This window comes from Podarcis filfolensis, assembly GCF_964270895.1.
Source record: "Podarcis filfolensis genome assembly, chromosome: 8".
NCBI classification, from domain to species: Eukaryota; Metazoa; Chordata; class Lepidosauria; order Squamata; family Lacertidae; genus Podarcis; species Podarcis filfolensis.
In genome coordinates, this window is record NC_139611.1 from 41672263 (window position 1) to 41691782 (window position 19520).

The 19520-nt window shown below is 40.7% G+C and overlaps 1 protein-coding gene across 3 annotated transcripts in view; it reads right to left on the minus strand.

The window, feature by feature from the left end:
* Window positions 1-19520, minus strand: part of BANP (BTG3 associated nuclear protein) — a 146670-nt gene that overhangs the window by 87308 nt on the left and 39842 nt on the right. For all 3 annotated transcript variants that reach the window (XM_083626321.1, XM_083626322.1, XM_083626323.1), the window contains exon 7: window positions 5042-5281. In XM_083626321.1, coding sequence (XP_083482447.1) covers window positions 5042-5281 — 240 coding nt within the window. The remainder of the gene's footprint in view (window positions 1-5041; window positions 5282-19520) is intronic.

The following is a 19520-nucleotide window of genomic DNA, read 5'->3' on the forward strand; positions in this document are numbered from 1 at the left end:
AGCAGGATTCAAATGTGTTCCCCATTAAATCCATTTGGGTGGTCTGCAACTTAGCAGAAAAGGAGTAGGGTACTTCATCACACAACTCACACCTCTTCTGAGGAATGCTCACTCCCAATCCACTTGACATTGTTTTCATATCTCTAGGACAGCTTGCCTATCTGTGAAAACATTATCTTTTCTATTGTCAGCTTTATACTATACAGTTCTAAGCTTTATACTATATAGTTCGATCCTCCCAAGATTTTCCCTCTTCTTTTTTATGCTATCCTGATGTTTTAAACAAGATCAACATTAGAAGGAATAGTTCTATAGTACCTGCAAATCATACACCCTTAGATGAAGTTCATTCTGATTTAACAGGAAGAACGTAGAAGCTTATTTTCCTTGTTCTATTTTGATAGGGTTGCGTAATCTGAGTTTTAGGTTGCAGCAGTCTGTCTGGCTACTTTAAACACTGATGGGTTCCAGATGAAACACACCCAAGAGCAGATGAATTAAGCCGATAACAGGTTCAATATAGAGGGCCAGGCTGTTACACTCTGTTTGACATTATACAGATTATTATTAATAATAATTTTATAAAGATGCATTTTAAAATTTTCTATTTCTTTCTGCTCTGCTGACAATAGCTGTTCTGTGTTTCTGGTGTCCACTTCTGGAATTTTTCAGCACCTTTGCCAAAGGAATTTAACTTTTTGTAAATGTCCCCTGGGGTGGATGCCAAGCATGGCTATCAAGCTCTCTCTTAGTGCCTCATGTCATGCTCCCTGTAACACCCCAACCTCTCCTTTAATATACCCTTTCCTACTCCTTCGTTATATTGCTGAAGAAAGCAAAAGTGCAACACCATGAGATAACTACTCAGAATTTGATAAAACTTACAACTGCTGATTTCAGGATCCTCCACAAACTCCCCCCACCCTTTCCCTTTTTGTTATGAAGACCTCTGAAGTACGTATGCCATGTACAACATGAGTGACATTTTATGTCCAGAGGATTTTGCCATGGCCCATCAATAAAAATATGAACGGTCATCCTCTATATTGCCAAGGAGATAATTTAAAATCTCAGCATTATTTGTTAAGTGACTTCCCCTGTACCAGAAGCAACAACAATTCCTTATCAACCTCAACTTTTCTAACTAGCATCTGGAACACTTATCTAAGCAATATTTATTTTAATTTAAAACATTTCTATCCCGCCTTTCAGTACAAAAATACGTAACATACACCAAAGGGAAGCGATAAAAAAAACAAAAAAAAATAATCAGCAGTCAGAAAAGCTGTAAATAGAAATAAAACAAGGAGGAGAACATTAAAGTAGTATATACTAAACTGTCAGGATAATAAAATTATCTTCACCTGATGCTTGAAAGCTAATAAAAAGTCAACACTGGATGAGCATTCCTGGAAAGACCATGCCTCTATTGGGGGTGCTGCCACAAAGGCAGCCCAGCACCTGGAAAAGAGCCACTGATGCAGGCCTTAGAGGATGGTTAGCTACACTTGGGAGCAGGTGGTCCTTAAGATACTCCAATCCCAAGTTGCATAGGCAATGTATCATTTTCTTTAAACATTGAGGCTGAACTTTTTTAAAGGCACAAATTTGCAGTGGTTCTTGTCAAATATCAAAATATCCAAGCCTATATTTTCAATTACACATATACTCCTAACTGCTGCCTATCAGATTTCACCCCCATCCCCAAATCCCCTTATTTTAGTAGCATTGATGTAACGAGTTACTAAAACCATACTGTTTGCCTGAATCATACAGACATCAATTAATTGCCCCAAAGTTTCTCTCTGCAACCTCCACTGCCATTACAGCAACAACCAAATGAAAGCATATACCTCAAGAAGATAAATGCTTTGTGGGAAAGCTTATGCAGTATATCAAGAATTTTTAATAAGCATATTTCCCTGAGTTTGGAAAGTGTGGCTTCAGAGTACTATATACTTTTCAAAATATTTTCTATTAAATACAGATTTGGTTGGGGGCTCTTTTCCCAGAAGAAGGAAAGGGACAAAAATCTTTCCACTGACAAGCTGAAAGAAGAGACTTGAGTAAAAGGCGACTTTGGCAATCACACTGTGTGGCTGGCATTTGGTGATGACATTCATTCAGCATCCAAGCTGAAAATAGCATGGTGGGAGTGCCATTCTAGAGAAAGGTGCAAAGCAGGACCAGACTGACCCACATACAACTTGAACATGTCCATTATGGGTCAGGAGGTCCAGAGAGGGACCAGTACAGAAGAGGTTCCCAGGAATTATGAAGAAGAAGAAGAAGAAGAAGAAGAAGAAGAAGAGGAGGAGGAGGAGGAGGAGGAGGAAGAGGAGGAGTTGTTGTTGTTGTTGTTGTTGTTGTTGTTGTTGTTGTTGTTGTTGTTGTTGTTGTTGTTTGGATTTGATATCCTGCTTTATCACTACCCGAAGGAGTCTCAAAGCAGCTAACATTCTCCTTTCCCTTCCTCCCCCACAACAAACACTCTGTGAGGTGAGTGGGGCTGAGAGACTTCAGAGAAGTGTGACTAGCCCAAGGTCACCCAGCAGCTGCATGTGGTGGAGCGGAGACTCAAACCCTGTTCACCAGATTATGAGTCTACTGCTCTTAACCACTACACCACATTGGATGCTTCGACTTCCATAATATTCAAGTGGTATTTTCAGAGTTGCTGGTGGATCTCCCACTGCCCTTGAAAATGGTATTTGAACCAAAAGTTGTCACCAGAAATCTTCCAGCACATGTTGCCAGATCTCTGCTGGAAGCCAACAGTCTTGTCTTATTCCAAAACCCAATGTGCATGCAAAATTCTGATGGAAACAACAGCGTATAGAGTCCAAATACCAAACCATGGCTTGCTCTAACTGTGATTCAGAACCCAAACCATCGTTTTGAGCTTCTAGGTGTACAATAAACCATAGTTTAGAGCTACTTGTCTGCTTTCATTTTCCCATCTATCAGCACTCAGTACTGTACAGTGGTACCTCGAGTTACAAATGCCTCAGGTTACAAACTCCACTAACCTGGAAGAGTTACCTTGAGTTGAGAACTTTGCCCCAGGATGAGAATGGAAATCGTGTGCCGGTGGCGCAGCGGCAGCAAGAGGCCCCATTAGCGAAAGCACGCCTCTAGTTAAGAACAGTTTCAGGTCAAGAACGGACCTCCGGAACAAATTAAGTTTGTAACTAGAGGTACCACTGTAACGGCTGAAATTATAGTTTGTCAATGGAGGCATCACACCAAACATTAGTTAATGCATGGATAACAAGCCCACTTCAAACCATGCTTTTTTATTCTAGTTTGCTGCCCAATTACAACCTGTTGTTTCCCAATTCAGACATCATAGCAAAACAAAAAAAAAATCTTCATTAACCATGGTTTGGTGTGATGTGCAAATTTAGTTAGTGGTTTCCCTTTTCCCTGGGGCAAGAATAGGGGACCTATGACCCTACAGATATTGCTGGACTGCAACTCAAATCATTTCTCCTATCATTCCCCACCCTGTCCTAGGAAAAGAAAAGAGCCATAGCGACCTTTACTTCTCCTCCTCTCAAAGTGCAAGAGCAAGGAATGAGGAACTACAGTGGATAAGGGGTCAATGAATACACACAACAATTACAGGGTGGAAGTGGGAGCTACGTGCTCTTGAAATTCACCCTCTCCTTACTTAGTATTATCCCTGCTGTGTTGCCTTATCAGGTAACAGACTGTTCCTTGCAGGCCTTAATCTTCCTCCTCCCTTGATTGCTTGGGGGCATTCCAGGTACCCCTGTAAAAACCTGAACCCTACCTTCCAAACCTGACTTTGCATTCTTCCTAACTAGCAGAACTTAACCACCTCCTAAGTATTCATTCCTAGCTGGACAGAAAACACAGACTTCAGCTCTTAAGAGGGTTTTATTGTAGTTGTATGTCAGTTTAAGTTTTTCCTTAAGCAGAGGAATATATAGTTTTACGAGCAGCAGTGAAATTTGCTCTAGTCCTGTGCATTTCAACATGAGCAACATTCAATCTTTTGAAATGATGCATGTGGAAAACAAGAATCAAATGAGCTTGTCCTGTTTGGATCTCTGTTTCTGATCAGCTCAAAACAGAGAATGTATCTGCTTTGACTGCTTTGGCTGCTGCTTCCAATCTGTGGCTATCCTGAATACTTGAGCAACATCTGTGTTTTGAGATGCAGCTATTATTACTACTAGGTTTCATTTTTTCAATCACCTCCTCCATCAGGAATGTGTGCTACACCTGGGTATGTTCTCTAACTGCAAGCTAAAATGAATTCAGAGTGACACCATGAACCGAAACAGGACTTGAGATGCTGCTACAGGGGAGCCATTGAGTGCATTACAACCCTAATTGGTCCTTGAGGAACTTGCCTTTAAAAGAAGCTAGCAAAACATCTGCCTGGAGGTAAGGGGAAACAAACCAGTTTCCAACATCTGCAAAAATGGAGAGCTGGAATCTGATCATCTGAGGCAGCTGAATCCTTTAAATGTGATTCACTGATTTCAGAAATTACAAAGCAAACCCCCTGCATAGCCACCAACTTCTGATGCTTTCCACAGCAGCAGGTGGGAAACTTATACGTCATGTATGCCCAGACTGATGAAGTCTTTGGTCTAGACATCAGCCACACAATTGCTAACCCATAGCACACATCACCGCAAGGCAGAGTTGGTCTCAAACTTCCTCCCAGTCAAGTCCGATACATCTTCCAAACAAATTTCAGTGGGACTGGTGCAGAAATGTCAGAGTGGTTCTGGGAGACAACAGCCATTCTGCACCATCATGACAGGGCTACTGGCAAAGGTCCTCTGTAGGCCTGGACCGTATGATACTTGGAAAGAACCCACTGAGCAATACAATAATCACACATGAATACACCACACACACAAACAGAAGGAAATAGGAAAACATTCTAATCTATATTTGCTACATATCTAAGTTCATCTGTCTCTCTGAACTGTCCAAGAACAAATTGTAAAGTATGTACTAATGGCAGGAGTTCCAAATCCCTAAGGGAATGTATACTTACAACGGATGCCGTAAATCATGAGAGGATCTAGTTGTTTCTTCCCATGCTTGCCCTGCCCAGAAAGGTTGGAGATGGCCTGGATTTCCCGGTGAAAGAGGTAATCAAGCAGCGTCAGCGCCATCTTCTCAGCAGTGCGGCAGTTGGTGCTAATGTGCAGCATGTCTGCTGGCGTGATGGGGCAACGCACCCGCATCTCAGGGTTGATTTCATCTCCCAGCCACGTCCCACTGGGATAATCCTCTAAAAAAATACACATACAGGATATTTTATATCACATTATTAGAGAGTAGCCAGACTCTTGATATTTCCCATTCCCCCCTAGAATTTTTGGGAAGCTATGATAGCATGTGAACTAATTAATATTTATTATTCTTGTTTCTCGCATTTCTATCCTTCCTTTCCACACAACTGTAGATCCCCAAACTGGGCAACAACAAGAAAAAACTCCATGTAAAATTATATTTAAAACATTTTTTTAAAATATTGTGTCCTACAACATATGTAGGGGCACAGGTTCCCCAGCCCTGTGCTACATTAAAGAATCACAGCAAGCTTACATGCTCCCCCTCACTCTCCTTGCAGTTGCAAGGAGATTAAAAGTTTCCACTTTCACTTTTAAAAGTATTTTCTGTATTGCTTTAACTCAGGGAACCACTTTTTATTATTTATTATTATTATCACCAGTGAGAATAAGACACACGGGGACAGAAGTAAACTTGGTGAATTCTGCATAACACATTAGAAATTGGAACTCTTTGCAGAGTGACATTTTATAAACGTTCTTCAACCAGTTCAATGATTTACAACATGTCTACAATACACTAACATCCCCACTACTGAAAACCACTTTAGAGATAAACAGAAGTCGCTCACTGCTCAGAGCTGTCTACAAAAAACTGATGGAATCTTAGTCAGCAAACGTAGAGATATGAGTCACAATAGTTGTGGGAACAGGACTGTTGACTCAGCAGGAGCTGGGAACAACTTGGAAAATGCAGCACATGAGCAGCAGCAAGTGGCAATTTACTTGATTAATTACTAGCAGGGTTTATTAAAGGAAGTCACTCAACTGGAACCAAAGCTCCCAAATGGAAATGGATTTGCATTTTCTTTCAGACTTACTGAATGGGAGCCTGCATTATTTCCTAAACACGTCATTTACCAAATCGGCAGACCCCAGCACTGAAAATGAATCACCATAGTTCATCTCCCAAGTGCATCTGAAAGCTGAGGTCATCAAAAGGAGCAGAAAGCGTATTTTATTATGTCGGCAAATAATACTTATAAGTGGCAGGGACAGAGGAAGAGGACGGCTTATTCTCAAGCTACAGACACAGCAACTTGGCTTTTATTTCAAGACCATTTTTGCCTTATTTTGCACACAGTCCTGATATTTAATATATAATAAGTAACTCAGCTGAAGAAATATGCTTACTTCATTTGTCACGATTTCGCAAAAGGAGCAGTATACATAGGAAATACAGACTTTTTACTCCAACTTTATATTGTCAAGACCAAGATGCAGAATGAAGGTCCATGGCAGAGCCAAACTCCTAGGACCGTTTTCTCTCCCTGTCCTACAGCTCCTGCTATTATTACTTTCTTCTTTTTCCTGCGACCTCCATACCACACACTGTCCAATGCCTACTTAATATATTTGACTGCAGTCGACTGCAGTAAATTGATGATGAGAGAAGGTTGCTCAAAATGCTCAAGAGACTGGAGGTTCTCCTTGCAATGAATGGCTGAAGTATTCAGGGGTCTTTCCCCCTAAAGTTTGTACAGGGGGTGGGGGGAGATGATTAAGAGACATGATCATGTTTTTTGCAAAGTAATGTATGATGTGAGGAAAGAGGATCAAAGTTCTTTTCTCAGTCTTTAAAAATACAGTACCAACATGAGTTTGACCAAAATGCGGGAGGCAGTGGAAGACAGGAGTGCCTGGCATGCTCTGGTCCATGGGGTCACGAAGAGTCGGACACGACTAACAACAATTAAATTGACTGGCAGTAGTAAATTCAGTACAGAGGAAAGTATTTCTTCAAGCTACAGAACTATCTTATGTGATTCGCTGCCAACAGAATATGGTGGGCTGCCAATGGCTATAAATGGGGTTCAGATAAATTTAAGGAAGCGCAGAGGTCTATCTATAGGTAACAGACCTGACAGCTAAAATGGAACCTCCCCCTACCCCCCACCCCCGCTTACAGGTAGTTTCCCTCTAAATATCAGCTGCTGGCAGTAGCGGGAGGCAAACAGGAGCAGGGAGAAAAACAGCCTTCATCTGGCTGGACATAGGCAGACCACCCCATAAACACCAAGACACAAATTCCTGTTTTTCATGCCGATCCTATTTGAAAGCTCTAAGCCATGCAGAGTTCAGATGGAGGAGCCTTTTCCAGGCTAAATGCACATGCATGACCCCTAAAAGCACGATCTTTATTTCCTGCCATTGGCTTGAGTTAAATGGCCTGCATTCTGTTAGATAGCATGCCAGGAAGAAAGCAATAAACGTCTAGCCCAAGAGGCAGGCCTGATGCTCAGGATCATTTGTCTAACACCTCATCAAAGGCATAATGATGTAACTATCAGTAGATCCAAGTTTAACACAGGTGAACTGTGATAACATGAAATGCTAAACAAGCTTTTGAAGTCTTCCACTAGATTTTTTTGCTGGAATTGTTTTTTTGTTTTTTAAAGAAAAAAAGCATCCCTCCCCCCAATACCTTTGGAAGCCAACGTTTGGAGTACGGGATGTTGGACAGGGGTGCTGGGTTCAAATCTCTTAATCTCATCTCTCCATCTAGATAACTAGAATATTAACAACCAATCTTGAAGGGTTGTTGTGAAGAATTTTAAAAAATTCAGCCAGCCACTAATTTCAGTGGAAGAGAGTTACAACTGCTAATATTCTTCAAACCATTATAAAAACCAATACCAATCACTGGTGTTTCAGGCTAGGAGAGTGCTATCTACACCACTGGCTCTTTGCTTCCCCCTCCCCTCAGCCCAAGCCAGAAATGACCAGCACTGAAACTTCGAGCTCAGTCAAGGAATTCCCAGACCACTTGGACTGGTCACAGAGATGCAAGTGGCTTCCACTGGCTTCTTTTGCCTACCTTCTCCCTAGACGAAAGCATAATAGTTAGACCAGTTTGCATTTGCAGTGTAGTTATAACTGCAATAATATACTATTACTGCCACTACTTCTTTGCTACTTTATCCTGAAACTTTCAATAGCCTCTCTTTGGCTCAGTTAAAACAAGATTGGCTTGAACATGTCACACTCTTTAATTTTCCCAGGTCAAGAAAGCTGCATTTGAAATGAAGTCTTTTGTGACAGCAGACAGGGCTTCAGTGCTGGAAAATGCCTAGAGTTAAAATAATGCAGCCTGACATAAAAGTGGTTTTCTTTTTTCCAGCCCTCAGTTACTTCTATGAGAACTTGCTGCTCAAATTATAGGAGAGGAGGGAAGACCTCTTCCCTTTTTGTAAAAGGAAGACATTGCTTGATCTCCTCGGCTTAGAGTACACAAGCTCCCAGAATGTACAAAAGACACAGGGCATGCATAAAAAGCATGAGATAGATGAGGCATTCCAGCAGGCTCTACAATCTTTAAAGCATTTAGCTAAAGAGGGAGGAAAGTACCCATCAATCATCATTTTAATGCTTGCCTATGCCACACACCCCCACGCGTGCACACAGGTTCCGCTCAATCTCAATCCTGGGTCAAATGTTTTATTTCTGACCCTGTTCTACTGCACAAAGAGGAAAATCATTTGCTTCACAAAACCGATCCTTCCAAGAGGAATTAAGTTTACTGCGCTCTCACTTACAAGTCAGGCGGCTACCTGCTGCGACGCATGTCTGCAAAGGTGGAAGGAATGGGGGTAGTCAAAGAAACATTTGTTGCTGTGGAAAGAAACCATCAGGGATAACCTAAATTCTGGATAGATACAAGACTTGCATCACCAAAAAACAGCCTTTTAAGAAGGCTTTTCCTACATCTGCATGTGCACATTTTCTCCTCTCCTAAGGAGATTGTTGACCTGGCCTTGCTACTCACTTTAATCCACCAGGAAACATTCCCTTAACTTGTCTGACATATGAACATCACCAAGATCTAGAAGGAAAATTCCAGAGCTGTTTTCTCACTTGAGGTGCCATCAATCAACTCTTTAAAACAAAGGGAAAGCCAACTAAACACTTGCCCATGTAAATATTTAGAAAATTAACTGGTTCCATTTGTCAAAACAGTTTTTATTTATTTGATGAACCAAAGCTGGGTGTAAGTCTGGCAGTCAAGCTGGTAGTTGCACCAGAAAGGCAGAACACAGAAATAATCTTAAACAAAACACTAAAAATATAACACCACACAATTAAATAATCTCTTGGCAAAATTGTAGATCCTTTTTTAAATATAACATAAACTGCCATCAGCCATTCTTTTTTCCAATGAGAAAGTTGAAAACATTGATTATTGTTTGAGAGAACCGATCATTAAGGATGTCTATCCTGCCAACCTAGCAGTTTGAAAGCACGTGCAAGTAGATTAATAGGTACTGCTCCGGCGGGAAGGTAAACAGCATTTCCGTGCACTGCTCTGGTTCGCCAGAAGCGGCTTAGTCATGCTGGCCACATGACCCGGAAGCTGTACGCCGGCTCCCTCGGCCAATAAAGCGAGATGAGCGCCACAACCCCAGAGTCGTTCGTGACTGGACCTAATGGTCAGGGGTCCCTTTACCTTTACCTTTTAACCTTAGACCAGCAAAATCTGAACTGAAAGAGTTAATGGGTATTTTCAGCGAAGATTGCCAGTCTAGAATTCCCAAGTCTATAACATAACTCTGCAGATAGAAAGGCATGTAGGTGGGAAGGACAGAGTTAAAAGGTATGACGGGTAGATTTTGAGGCTAGCAGGTTAGCCAAATAAAAGCATGAGTTGGTTTATTTTATTTAACTTATTTTTACCCTGCCTTTTCTACCCTCAAGGATATTAAGTTTAGAACAGCCACTACTAAGCCCCTTACTCTTTCTAGCTTAACCTGCACAGTGATAATCATCCTTTGCACATGCTGCTACTCCAGGTGTTATTAAAAATAAACAAACAGAAAGGAATCCCTCTTTAAAACCATTACCAATTTGTATGTTCCTCTTGATCTGAAAACAAACATAAAGCATTTAAAAACAAAAATGGAATCTTAAGAGAACAGTTTGGCCGGAAGAATTCAGTTTCTTTGGTTTTATTTGGCTTTTGTATGTCACTGAGGAGTTAAAACAAACGCTGTTCTTATTGCATTCCACAAACCAATGTCAACTAGGATTTAGCTTGAACTTCACTTCTGAGACACAAGAATTTGGGATGGAGTCGAAGGGGGAGGGGAGCAAGAGACAGCCAAAATGCCAATATTTAAGAAATCAGGAGAGGATGCTTTTTTCTGATGTAGCAGAAGTCACAATACTACAGAAATACAAAGCGCTCATGATTCTGAATTTGTATGAACAGATCACACACAAAGCCTGCCTTTGTCACACAGGATTATTTCAGGTTGACACCGATCATTATATTTGTGCCAAACCTTTTACACATGCGCAAAATCAAAAATGCTTTACAAAGTACTTTACCCCCCCAAAAAACCCAGCTTATTTTGTTCTCAGAAGCTCTTTTCCAGTATGTTTCACTCTGAAAACCTTTTAAAGCACATAGAACTAAAAGTTAAACTCCCTATGGTTTTTCCTGAGCTGCTAAACTACATTAATAGTGCTGATTTTCAAAAATAAAACAGCACCTTCACTTTATTCATGCACACACATTTTTAGTGCAGTGCCTCATGAGCAAACATTTTTAGTTCAATATCATCTTTCTTTGAAATGTAATAGTCCTTTTAGCTTCTTCTTCTTTTAAATCTGTTTAGACTTTTTAAAAACTCCGTTTAATAAAGCATAATAGAACTAACAGAGATATGTTTTTCTTTGGGACACTCATGTGGTATAAACAGGATAGGTCGTGCTGATTTTTATCCCTTATATACAAGGGAACAAGAAGTCCATTTATTGTCATTGAAATAGATTCTGAAAAAAGGCATGATGGACTCTAACCTTTTTAGGAGCATCAAATTCAGCACTACTGTTTCATGAAATTTTACACTGCAGCCAAAACACTTCAGTGGATATGGCAAAAATATGTAGATGTATACATACATATCTAAATACACACAGAGAGATAAGACCAACAGATACTGGATCCTCATTCATCAAGGATGGGGGAAGTATCAAAATTATTTCCACAAAACAAAGAAAGCTGGTACTGACAAAGAAATCACAACCCAATAGCAATCCAGATGCAGTGCTTCTTTTAGTTTTCTTCATTTAACTTCTTTATGTTTCTGATTTCCTAATTTGTATTAACAGCCAGATATTGCAGTATGTTTAAGGGGGCAGACCGGCAGACCATGGGCACAGCCAGTATTTTTGTTAGGGGGGCAGAACCTCAGTTTGCTATGTATTTTTATAGATTTTTCTTGATTGGGGTGGCAGCTGCCCTTCCCTGCCCCCCCCCCAGCTACACCCATGGGGCAGACATTTGCTCACATACGTTCCGGGCCTGTAAATGCTACAGCAGCACAGGCTCCCTCTGTCTCTGAAATCAATATCCCAGATTGTTTGGGTGTGTTGACCCTCCCATAAGCAGCAGTCACTCCTCACTACTTATGCATTAGGAATGATGGAACCAATAATGCATCTCACATATAGGAAAACACAACTCTCTTGGTCTATCAAACTACAAGTCCTAGTTTAACTGCACACATTCTGTTCTATAAAACAATCTTAACCAACATGTTGTTTCCTATGCTATAACTGCTTTGCTGATTGGCTTGTGCTGGAACTCAGGTACACCAGATGTTCCTACTAAGGTTCAGACGCTTGTGCTAGCACTGGCAAGAAGAGTCAGTGCAGTTCCTCAGTGTGCAGATTAGCCTCTTTGCCTGCATACTGCCCTTCATAAAGTTTTAAATCAAGACCTGCAAATAAAAGGCAGAAAGCATGCTAAATACTCGCCAAAATGTTAACAATAAGTAGTTGAAATATCTTGGGATAGACAAGAAGTCACATATTCCAACATCCTAAACATTTTATCAAACAGGTTGATAGAACTCATTTTAAGAGTCAACACTGAAGAGTAAGTGGGAAAGAAATGTCACAATGCTTATTAAGGTAATATAAAAAAAGTTTAAGCAATATGACATTTGGCACAAAGAAATCCAGCAGCATATGGCTACGGTCTATTTCCCCAGGATTCATATCCAAAGGCTTGAACTGGCCATTAACAAATCCCTACTATTCATCAGCTGCTGCCTTGTAACCAGAACCCCAAGGCTGTTGATTGCCAAACCCCCAACACAACAAAGTTCCACACAGGAAGCCTTTGTAGCAACAAGTATCTCTGGTGCTAGGCAAACCATTGGGCTGTGACAAATATGGGGGTTCCACAGTTGCCTTCTTAATTGGAGATAGACTCTAACAGGTCCTGCAAACTTGGGAGGGCAGATGAATCAAGGCACTAGCATGGAACAGAAAGGTCAGACCTGTGGCTAGGTCCAGAGAAACTCATGCAGATGAGATGCTGCCAGACGTAAGACCATGGAGGCTCCTCAACAAAAAGTGCTGCCTATTCATTTTGGGCTTGCAGGTCAGCCAAGTGTTGCCATTTTTAATACAGTCTATGATCCTTTTCCAACAGTTTTCTCCCACTGATGTCATCCATATAACTTGAAGCCGGGATGATATAAACACTACCTAGTCAGCCCAGTTTGTATGCTGAGAGCACTGAAACATGGGACTCTTCCTCAGACTGGAAGCTCACCAAAATACCTGTGACAGGGGAAAACAGGTGCTTTAACAGCAGAAAGGCAATTCGGAGAGAACCCCTCCACCAAAAGAATTCCTCGATGGAGAATCTAAACAAGCGAGATATTCCCAAGCTTTCCCCTGACACAGTGACCAAAATTATTTTCATTGCAGTAAAATCCAGCTCTCTTCTCATGATGCATCTTTCCCCTGTAAGGTGTTGACAGGTACACCGGGAAATGGAAAAACTTATCAGGAGAATAATGGCATGAAAACAAACTGCATGAAAGTAGCTCTAGCCCTGGGTGTGGCTCTAAGCACTTGACACTCTCACTCTCTCTCTCTGAAGGCCATTAGTAAGAAAACCTTGAAAACATATTTCTGTTGGATTGCCTCATCTAATCTGTGTACTTTATGCATAATTATCTTGATTGGTACTGTCGTCAATGTATACATGCTTAAAAACATAACAACAGCCCTGCATCCTTCTTCCTAGTGGGTGCCTCAGGGAATCAGGGCATGAAGGCAATAGTTCTCCTTGGTTTTATGTTCCTAGTAACTGGTATTCAGTGGCAAACTAATCTGAAGGTTCAAGATGAAAGACAGCCTAGCTGTAAACAAATCTGGGACTGCTAGATTCATTTAACACATATCCTGTCAGACAGAAGAGCAACTCCATATCTGAACAAAACTAAGGGTTGCCCATCTCAGCCACTTGTTCAACTTTAAATTCCTGGCCCCAGCAAAACTACTACTATTTGTGAAAGAATTAACTTCGAAGTCTCATTCTTCAGTTAACTTGCCCAAATGCTCATCCCAAACGCAGCACATACAGGCCTTTCCGTGATTTCCAACCAAGCACTGGTTCCAAGTTCTACTGTAACACTGGCTGCTCGTCTGTTCAATGTATTATCTTTGGCCAAGACAAATGGATTGCTGGTGACTTAATTGTTTTTTTCCTTACATTGTAGAGAAGATTTATGAAACTGACAAACTCTTCAAAAATGATCAAGAAAACAAATCCAAGGAAAATGATCTCAACCTTAGGAAACTGGGAACGCAAATTATTTTGGCAAAACAATATCACCCAAAGGGTTCTAAACATATGGAATGAGTTACCACCAAAGGTCCACTGGAAGAAGCACCATGGCACTCTTGGGACCATGGAATTCATTTGCAGTAAACATCGTGAGGACATGTGGGGATAAGAAGGTCCAAAAAAACCACAAGTGCGCCCAGGGATCCACTCACAAGATTCACTTCCTATGTTCCCCTGATGCCTATAAAAGTTTCACCTGACAGAAAATGAAATAGAACACAGCTGGGGATAGGGGGGAGAGATTGAATTTAATGCAAATGCAAACATGAGGCAAGTAAAACCGATTTCAGTTTTATAAAGAAATAGAGTTTTCCACAAACAAACCATTTTACTAACTCACTAACTATAAGGAGATTCACCTGAAGATAAAGTGTTATGCTTCCACCCAACAATTGCATCCAAGGAAAACGAAGTGTGAGGTAAGTAATTCTCAGATAACAAAGTTTTCAACGGTTGTTCAGTTGCAACAGGCTTCTGTTTGGCAGTGCTTTTTACCTCTATCAAAAACACAAGGAAGTTTCCTGCCGGCTGGAGTTTCAACCATACTATTCATTTAGACAAGAGTAGTGATAATGAAGACTTTTGGAATTATTGTCTTGTAGCCCAGTCACTCTGTAGTGGGCACTCTGGGAAAAGAATTCAAGATTAGCAGTTAACAGGAAGAAATTCCAATGCAATCCCATGAGAGGCAAGAGAGGGTCTCTCCATCAGGACAAACATAATACATCCATCCCAACATGTGCACACAACAGCAGAAAAGGTCAGGGACCAGCTCCCCACCTTCTGCTTCACAAAGTCTTCCACCAATCCACCTTCATTCTCTATCCTTCCCATTATCTATCAATGCAGGAGTGCCAGTGTTCAGAGCTTAAATAGAATGGAAACTTGAGGGAATTTGTTTTTTTAAGGAGCGCAGAAAACTGGTATAGCTCTGCTCAGAAGAGCAGCCTGTAACTATCAATTTCAGGAACGTACTAGTCTCCCATTCACTGCACTGCTGCTCCAGGGTACTCAATATAGCAGCTGTAAAATGAACACAAATCACACAAGAATCACCAAATCTTTCCCCATTTCCTAGCAAACTGAAGTCTCAAATCATGTTTGTGTGAACAATATTGGGTAGTTTTGTTCAGCTTACTGAGTTGATTCCTTATTTCTACTATTGTCTGCTATTACTATGCTATTGTCTTCCCAGTTCCGGAGATCTCAGTCTCATTCTTTGCTGTATTAGCATTAAAATGTAAAAGCCACCATTACTGAGAAGGGAGATTTTCTCTCTTTGCAACTGAGGAATTATTTCAAATATATTAAAATTCTCCACAGATGGGCTGCTAAATTGCACAACTCTGCTTTCAAGAACGCATACTTATATAATGGTTAGGTTTGTCATCTGCATGTCTGGAATCAATCAGAAAGTCCAACTGCAGTGTTTAATTAGCTGAACAATGGTCACCAAGTCTGTTTCTACAAACACTAATAACTTTCCCTATTTGGCTAATATTTTCCATTTGTTTCAATTGTTTTAAAAAATATTAGATCAATCAGCATTTGCTTATTTTTATAAATGAAACTACATCTTAAAACTGTGATGCTCATCACAATCTGATTTCTTCATCACGCAGCAAACTCTCTAAAGTATAAAAGAAGTTATCTGCAGTCGCTCAACACAGACCATATTCCGAAGGCTACTAGGAATGCTTATGAGCAGACTGGCCAGAGCACCTGCTGTTTGAATATCCCAGCTTGCAGGCAGCTAGACATTTAATGTAATTGGATAAGACTGAGAGCTATTTGCCTATTGGGGCTGCGCCGGTATCTCAAAGGCCATATAACCCTGTCCAGCAGCTCAATCTCAAAAGCTAAATAACCCCCAGCCAGGATGGATTACAGTAGACCATACTCCAATTCCAGCTCCCAAACTAGGCTGCCATGAAGTTGCAAGACCACTGCCATGGCTGTCCCCACCATCACCATGGAAAATGGTACAACAGGAAGTGGATCTGACCTGTTGCCAATTCCAACATACAATATATCAGGGTTGCAACCAATGTTAGTTCTACTTAGAGTAGACTCCATGAAATTAATGGACTAATCTTGGCCCATTAATTTCAATAGATCTACTCTGAGTAGACCTTAGTACAGCCAACAGGTCTTGAGGTCACACGGGTGAACTAGCTTCCAAAGCCAACATTGCACATCCCCTTAATTCTACCACCCCTCTTTTCAAATGTCTGCAATCACAATCACAAAATCCATATTGGTTTTTAAAAACGTAATATTCATTGTGGCCAACAGGAAGAAAAATATCCCCATGCTCTGTCTTGAACTTTAATTTCTCTAGAGTAAAGAAAAATGTTCTCTGGCTGAAAAGAGGCAAAACAAAAATGGGTTTGTTTGAATGTTTATTCTGTTTTCATCCACCAAAACGTTTGAGAAGCTCAGCCTCTGTCCACATAGATATATGCTGGAATGGCAAAATGCTTTGTTTAAATATTTGACAGGTTATGCTATAACTTGCAAGAATTATTTTTAAAAAGCAAATATTTATATAAACTAAGAATGTCTATATAATCAAAGAATGAGCAGTTTCCAAAAGACAACCAAAGCAGATGGGAGCCTACCATGCACATGGAAATAGTTGAATAATTTGTCAAGTTTCTACAAACTGTTCTTCAGAGCAGAAGGGATAGCTTTGAAAGAATACTTAATGGTTAATTTGGAAAATATTCTAACCATTACATTGCCACTTACTTAAAAACACTTCAGGGGAGAAGATGTGAATATTACATTGGTGGCTTTCTGCCACAGAAATGCAAGCACAGGTGCAAGTTTCCAGCTTGGCCCCAACACATCCAAGAGGTGATGGGTTCAGAGTGGCTTCTTAAATTATTGTTCATATAGAACAATCAGGGTGCATGGTGGTTTATAGAGAAATGACAAGAAGTCAGGCCTCTGTCCTGAAGAGGTTACAATCTAAAATTCAACATTCTCCACAATCCTTTTTATGCACCACGCACAAATGGAGGCTTGTAAATTTGGGAATTCACCAAATCTTCAGTAACAGCCAGAAGAAATGCACAGAATTTTAAGTTGTCCAGACATTTTGCCAAGAGGGATAAAAAGTGGGGGTCTTTTTATTTGTTTCTTAGGCTGCAATTTTGTAGCCACTTACCTGGGAGTGAACCCCAGTGAATTTAGTAGAATTCACTTCTCAAGAGACATATATATCATTTTCTCTTTGTGTGTATTAATATTAAAATTAGAAAACCCGGAGCCCTCATTGGAAAATCTTCTTATGTATTAAATACATAAAATAAGAATAAATTTAAAGGTGAAGGTTACAATAGAAACATATAAACCAGTGGTTTTCAACCAGTGTGCCGTGGCACCCTGGGGTGGCTTGAATGATGGTCAAGGGTGCCGCGGGCAACACTGGCCTCCTTCCCTTCCTTTTGTTGGGCCATTAAGGCAGTGGGCATCTTCTTCCCAGGCCCCTGTGTGGTGGCGTGATGAGGCACCTCTTTTTGAGGTGGGGGGACTGCCAAGGGGAGGGGAGAGGAGGCTGAGGGAACACTCCACAAGGGAGGGTGTTCAAAAAGGGGTGAGGGCCTGCCGCCTCTGCAGGCAAGGGGTGACATAACTGGCCTTTTGAGGCTCAGAGTATGTTTCTTCACAGGGGTGCCACAGAAAGAATGTAGCTGGTCAAGGAAACAGTGGACTCAAAAAGGTTGAAAACCTCTGATATAAACTATTTTAAGGTACTAAGCTGTATCATGCCTATAAAAATCATAAAAAATAGGTTGATTGGGTTGGTTTACAAACACTTTTAAAGTGACATCATTTTCCAGGTTTCAAAGTGGTGAAGAAAATGACCCCTTATCTGTAAAATACCACTAACACATGTGCACACTCGCACACAGACACACACAGAGAGAATGTTTTCAAGTTCACTTGACATAGAGCTCCCCCTGCAGTATAAAATAATGCTATATAACTGTTGGTTTTAAAAGCACTGCTTTGTACTGATTAGTAAGAAAAAAAATACTCTCATCTGCTTCTAGCACCCCAGTTAAGTGTTACTCTGCTTTTTAATAAGTAGTTGTTAACTGATATAGACCCCAAAAAATAAGCAGGGCATTTGATGAGTTCAGTATAAGCAATCCAAGGCTAGTAAATGACTTTACCTGTTTCATCTTCTTAAAACCAATCTGAAACCTTGTTTCAGAAATCAACTGAAATGCACATGATTCCTTTGACGTGACTGATTGTGCTCCGTACTCTGTGTCCCTACATGTTTATTTGGACCACAACATCTTCCTATTCATTAACAAAGAAATGAACATTTTGTGACCAAATCAGAACTTTCTTCAGCCATTTTAACCTTAACTCTTCCTTGCATATCCTGGTGCATTTTGCAAATAGCTACCCCAAATTTAAAAGCAACTTATGATGCAGCACTGGAGGCCACGTGGGGGGGTGGGAGAGAGAGAGAGAGCGTGCTAGTCATACCTTTCCCTTTATCTCCAATGCTGAGGCAGAAGTGGTGTGGCTTTTATAGCCTAAAACCATACTACCAACACACAAGAGGGAGATATCAGCAGGTTTGGGGAAATCCAGAAGTTTGCATAGGTATACAAAAATATCTGGGGAGGGGGACCTAGACGAGAGAGACCCCTAATACAATGAGGACTGAGCATGTTCCATGGGACCAGAAAGCTGTCTGACTGCTGGCAAAGGGAAATCAGGAAACCAGGCAGGAGGGAGAATGAAATCTTGTATACTGAATGAGGAAACTGAATAGGCCCGACCTACACTTCTCTGCAACCATTTGTTCAGTTTGGTCAGGGTCAGTCCCAGTTTTCCTTCTGAATGATGGGTCTGTTGTAGTGTTTCTCTCACATTTCTGTCATGATAGACACGGTAAACTACACGGCACATTATGTGTGTTAAGCTATGCCCAGTAATTTGACATGCACTGAATTTATCTTCTGAGCCTTCTCTACAGCTGAGCAAAGTCACCTCTTTTAAGGCAAGAGACACAAGGGTGGGGCCTGGAGGGCAATTCCTATAACTAATCTTTGTTCTCAAAGCGTTCATAAATCTTGGTGCGAGCTTTACTGGATGGATGTCCCAAAGGCGGTTTCACCAGCATTTATATATACAAGATTCCTATTAAAAGTCCAACATCTGTCTGCATGAAAATCTGTGCCAAAGAATCATGTTGAAAAGGTCAGACTGCTACAACCTCTTTTTACTCCGTTAGAAATTGCTTCCCTTAAATAAACAGCTGAGAGAATTACTCAAAATTATTGCCTTTTCCAATATATACTGCGGGCAGAAAATTTTAACTGTAGTCTACTGCTTAGAAAATTTGACTACAACGTGACAAACATCCCAATTCTCATAAGGAAGTGGGGGAGGAGATCCTGTTCATATTTGAGCTTTTTCAAAAGACATAAAACATTCCACCAATTTTCTTAAGTATTATTTATTCCTGAGTTTAAAAATGTTCCCATGGACTGGAATGAAGA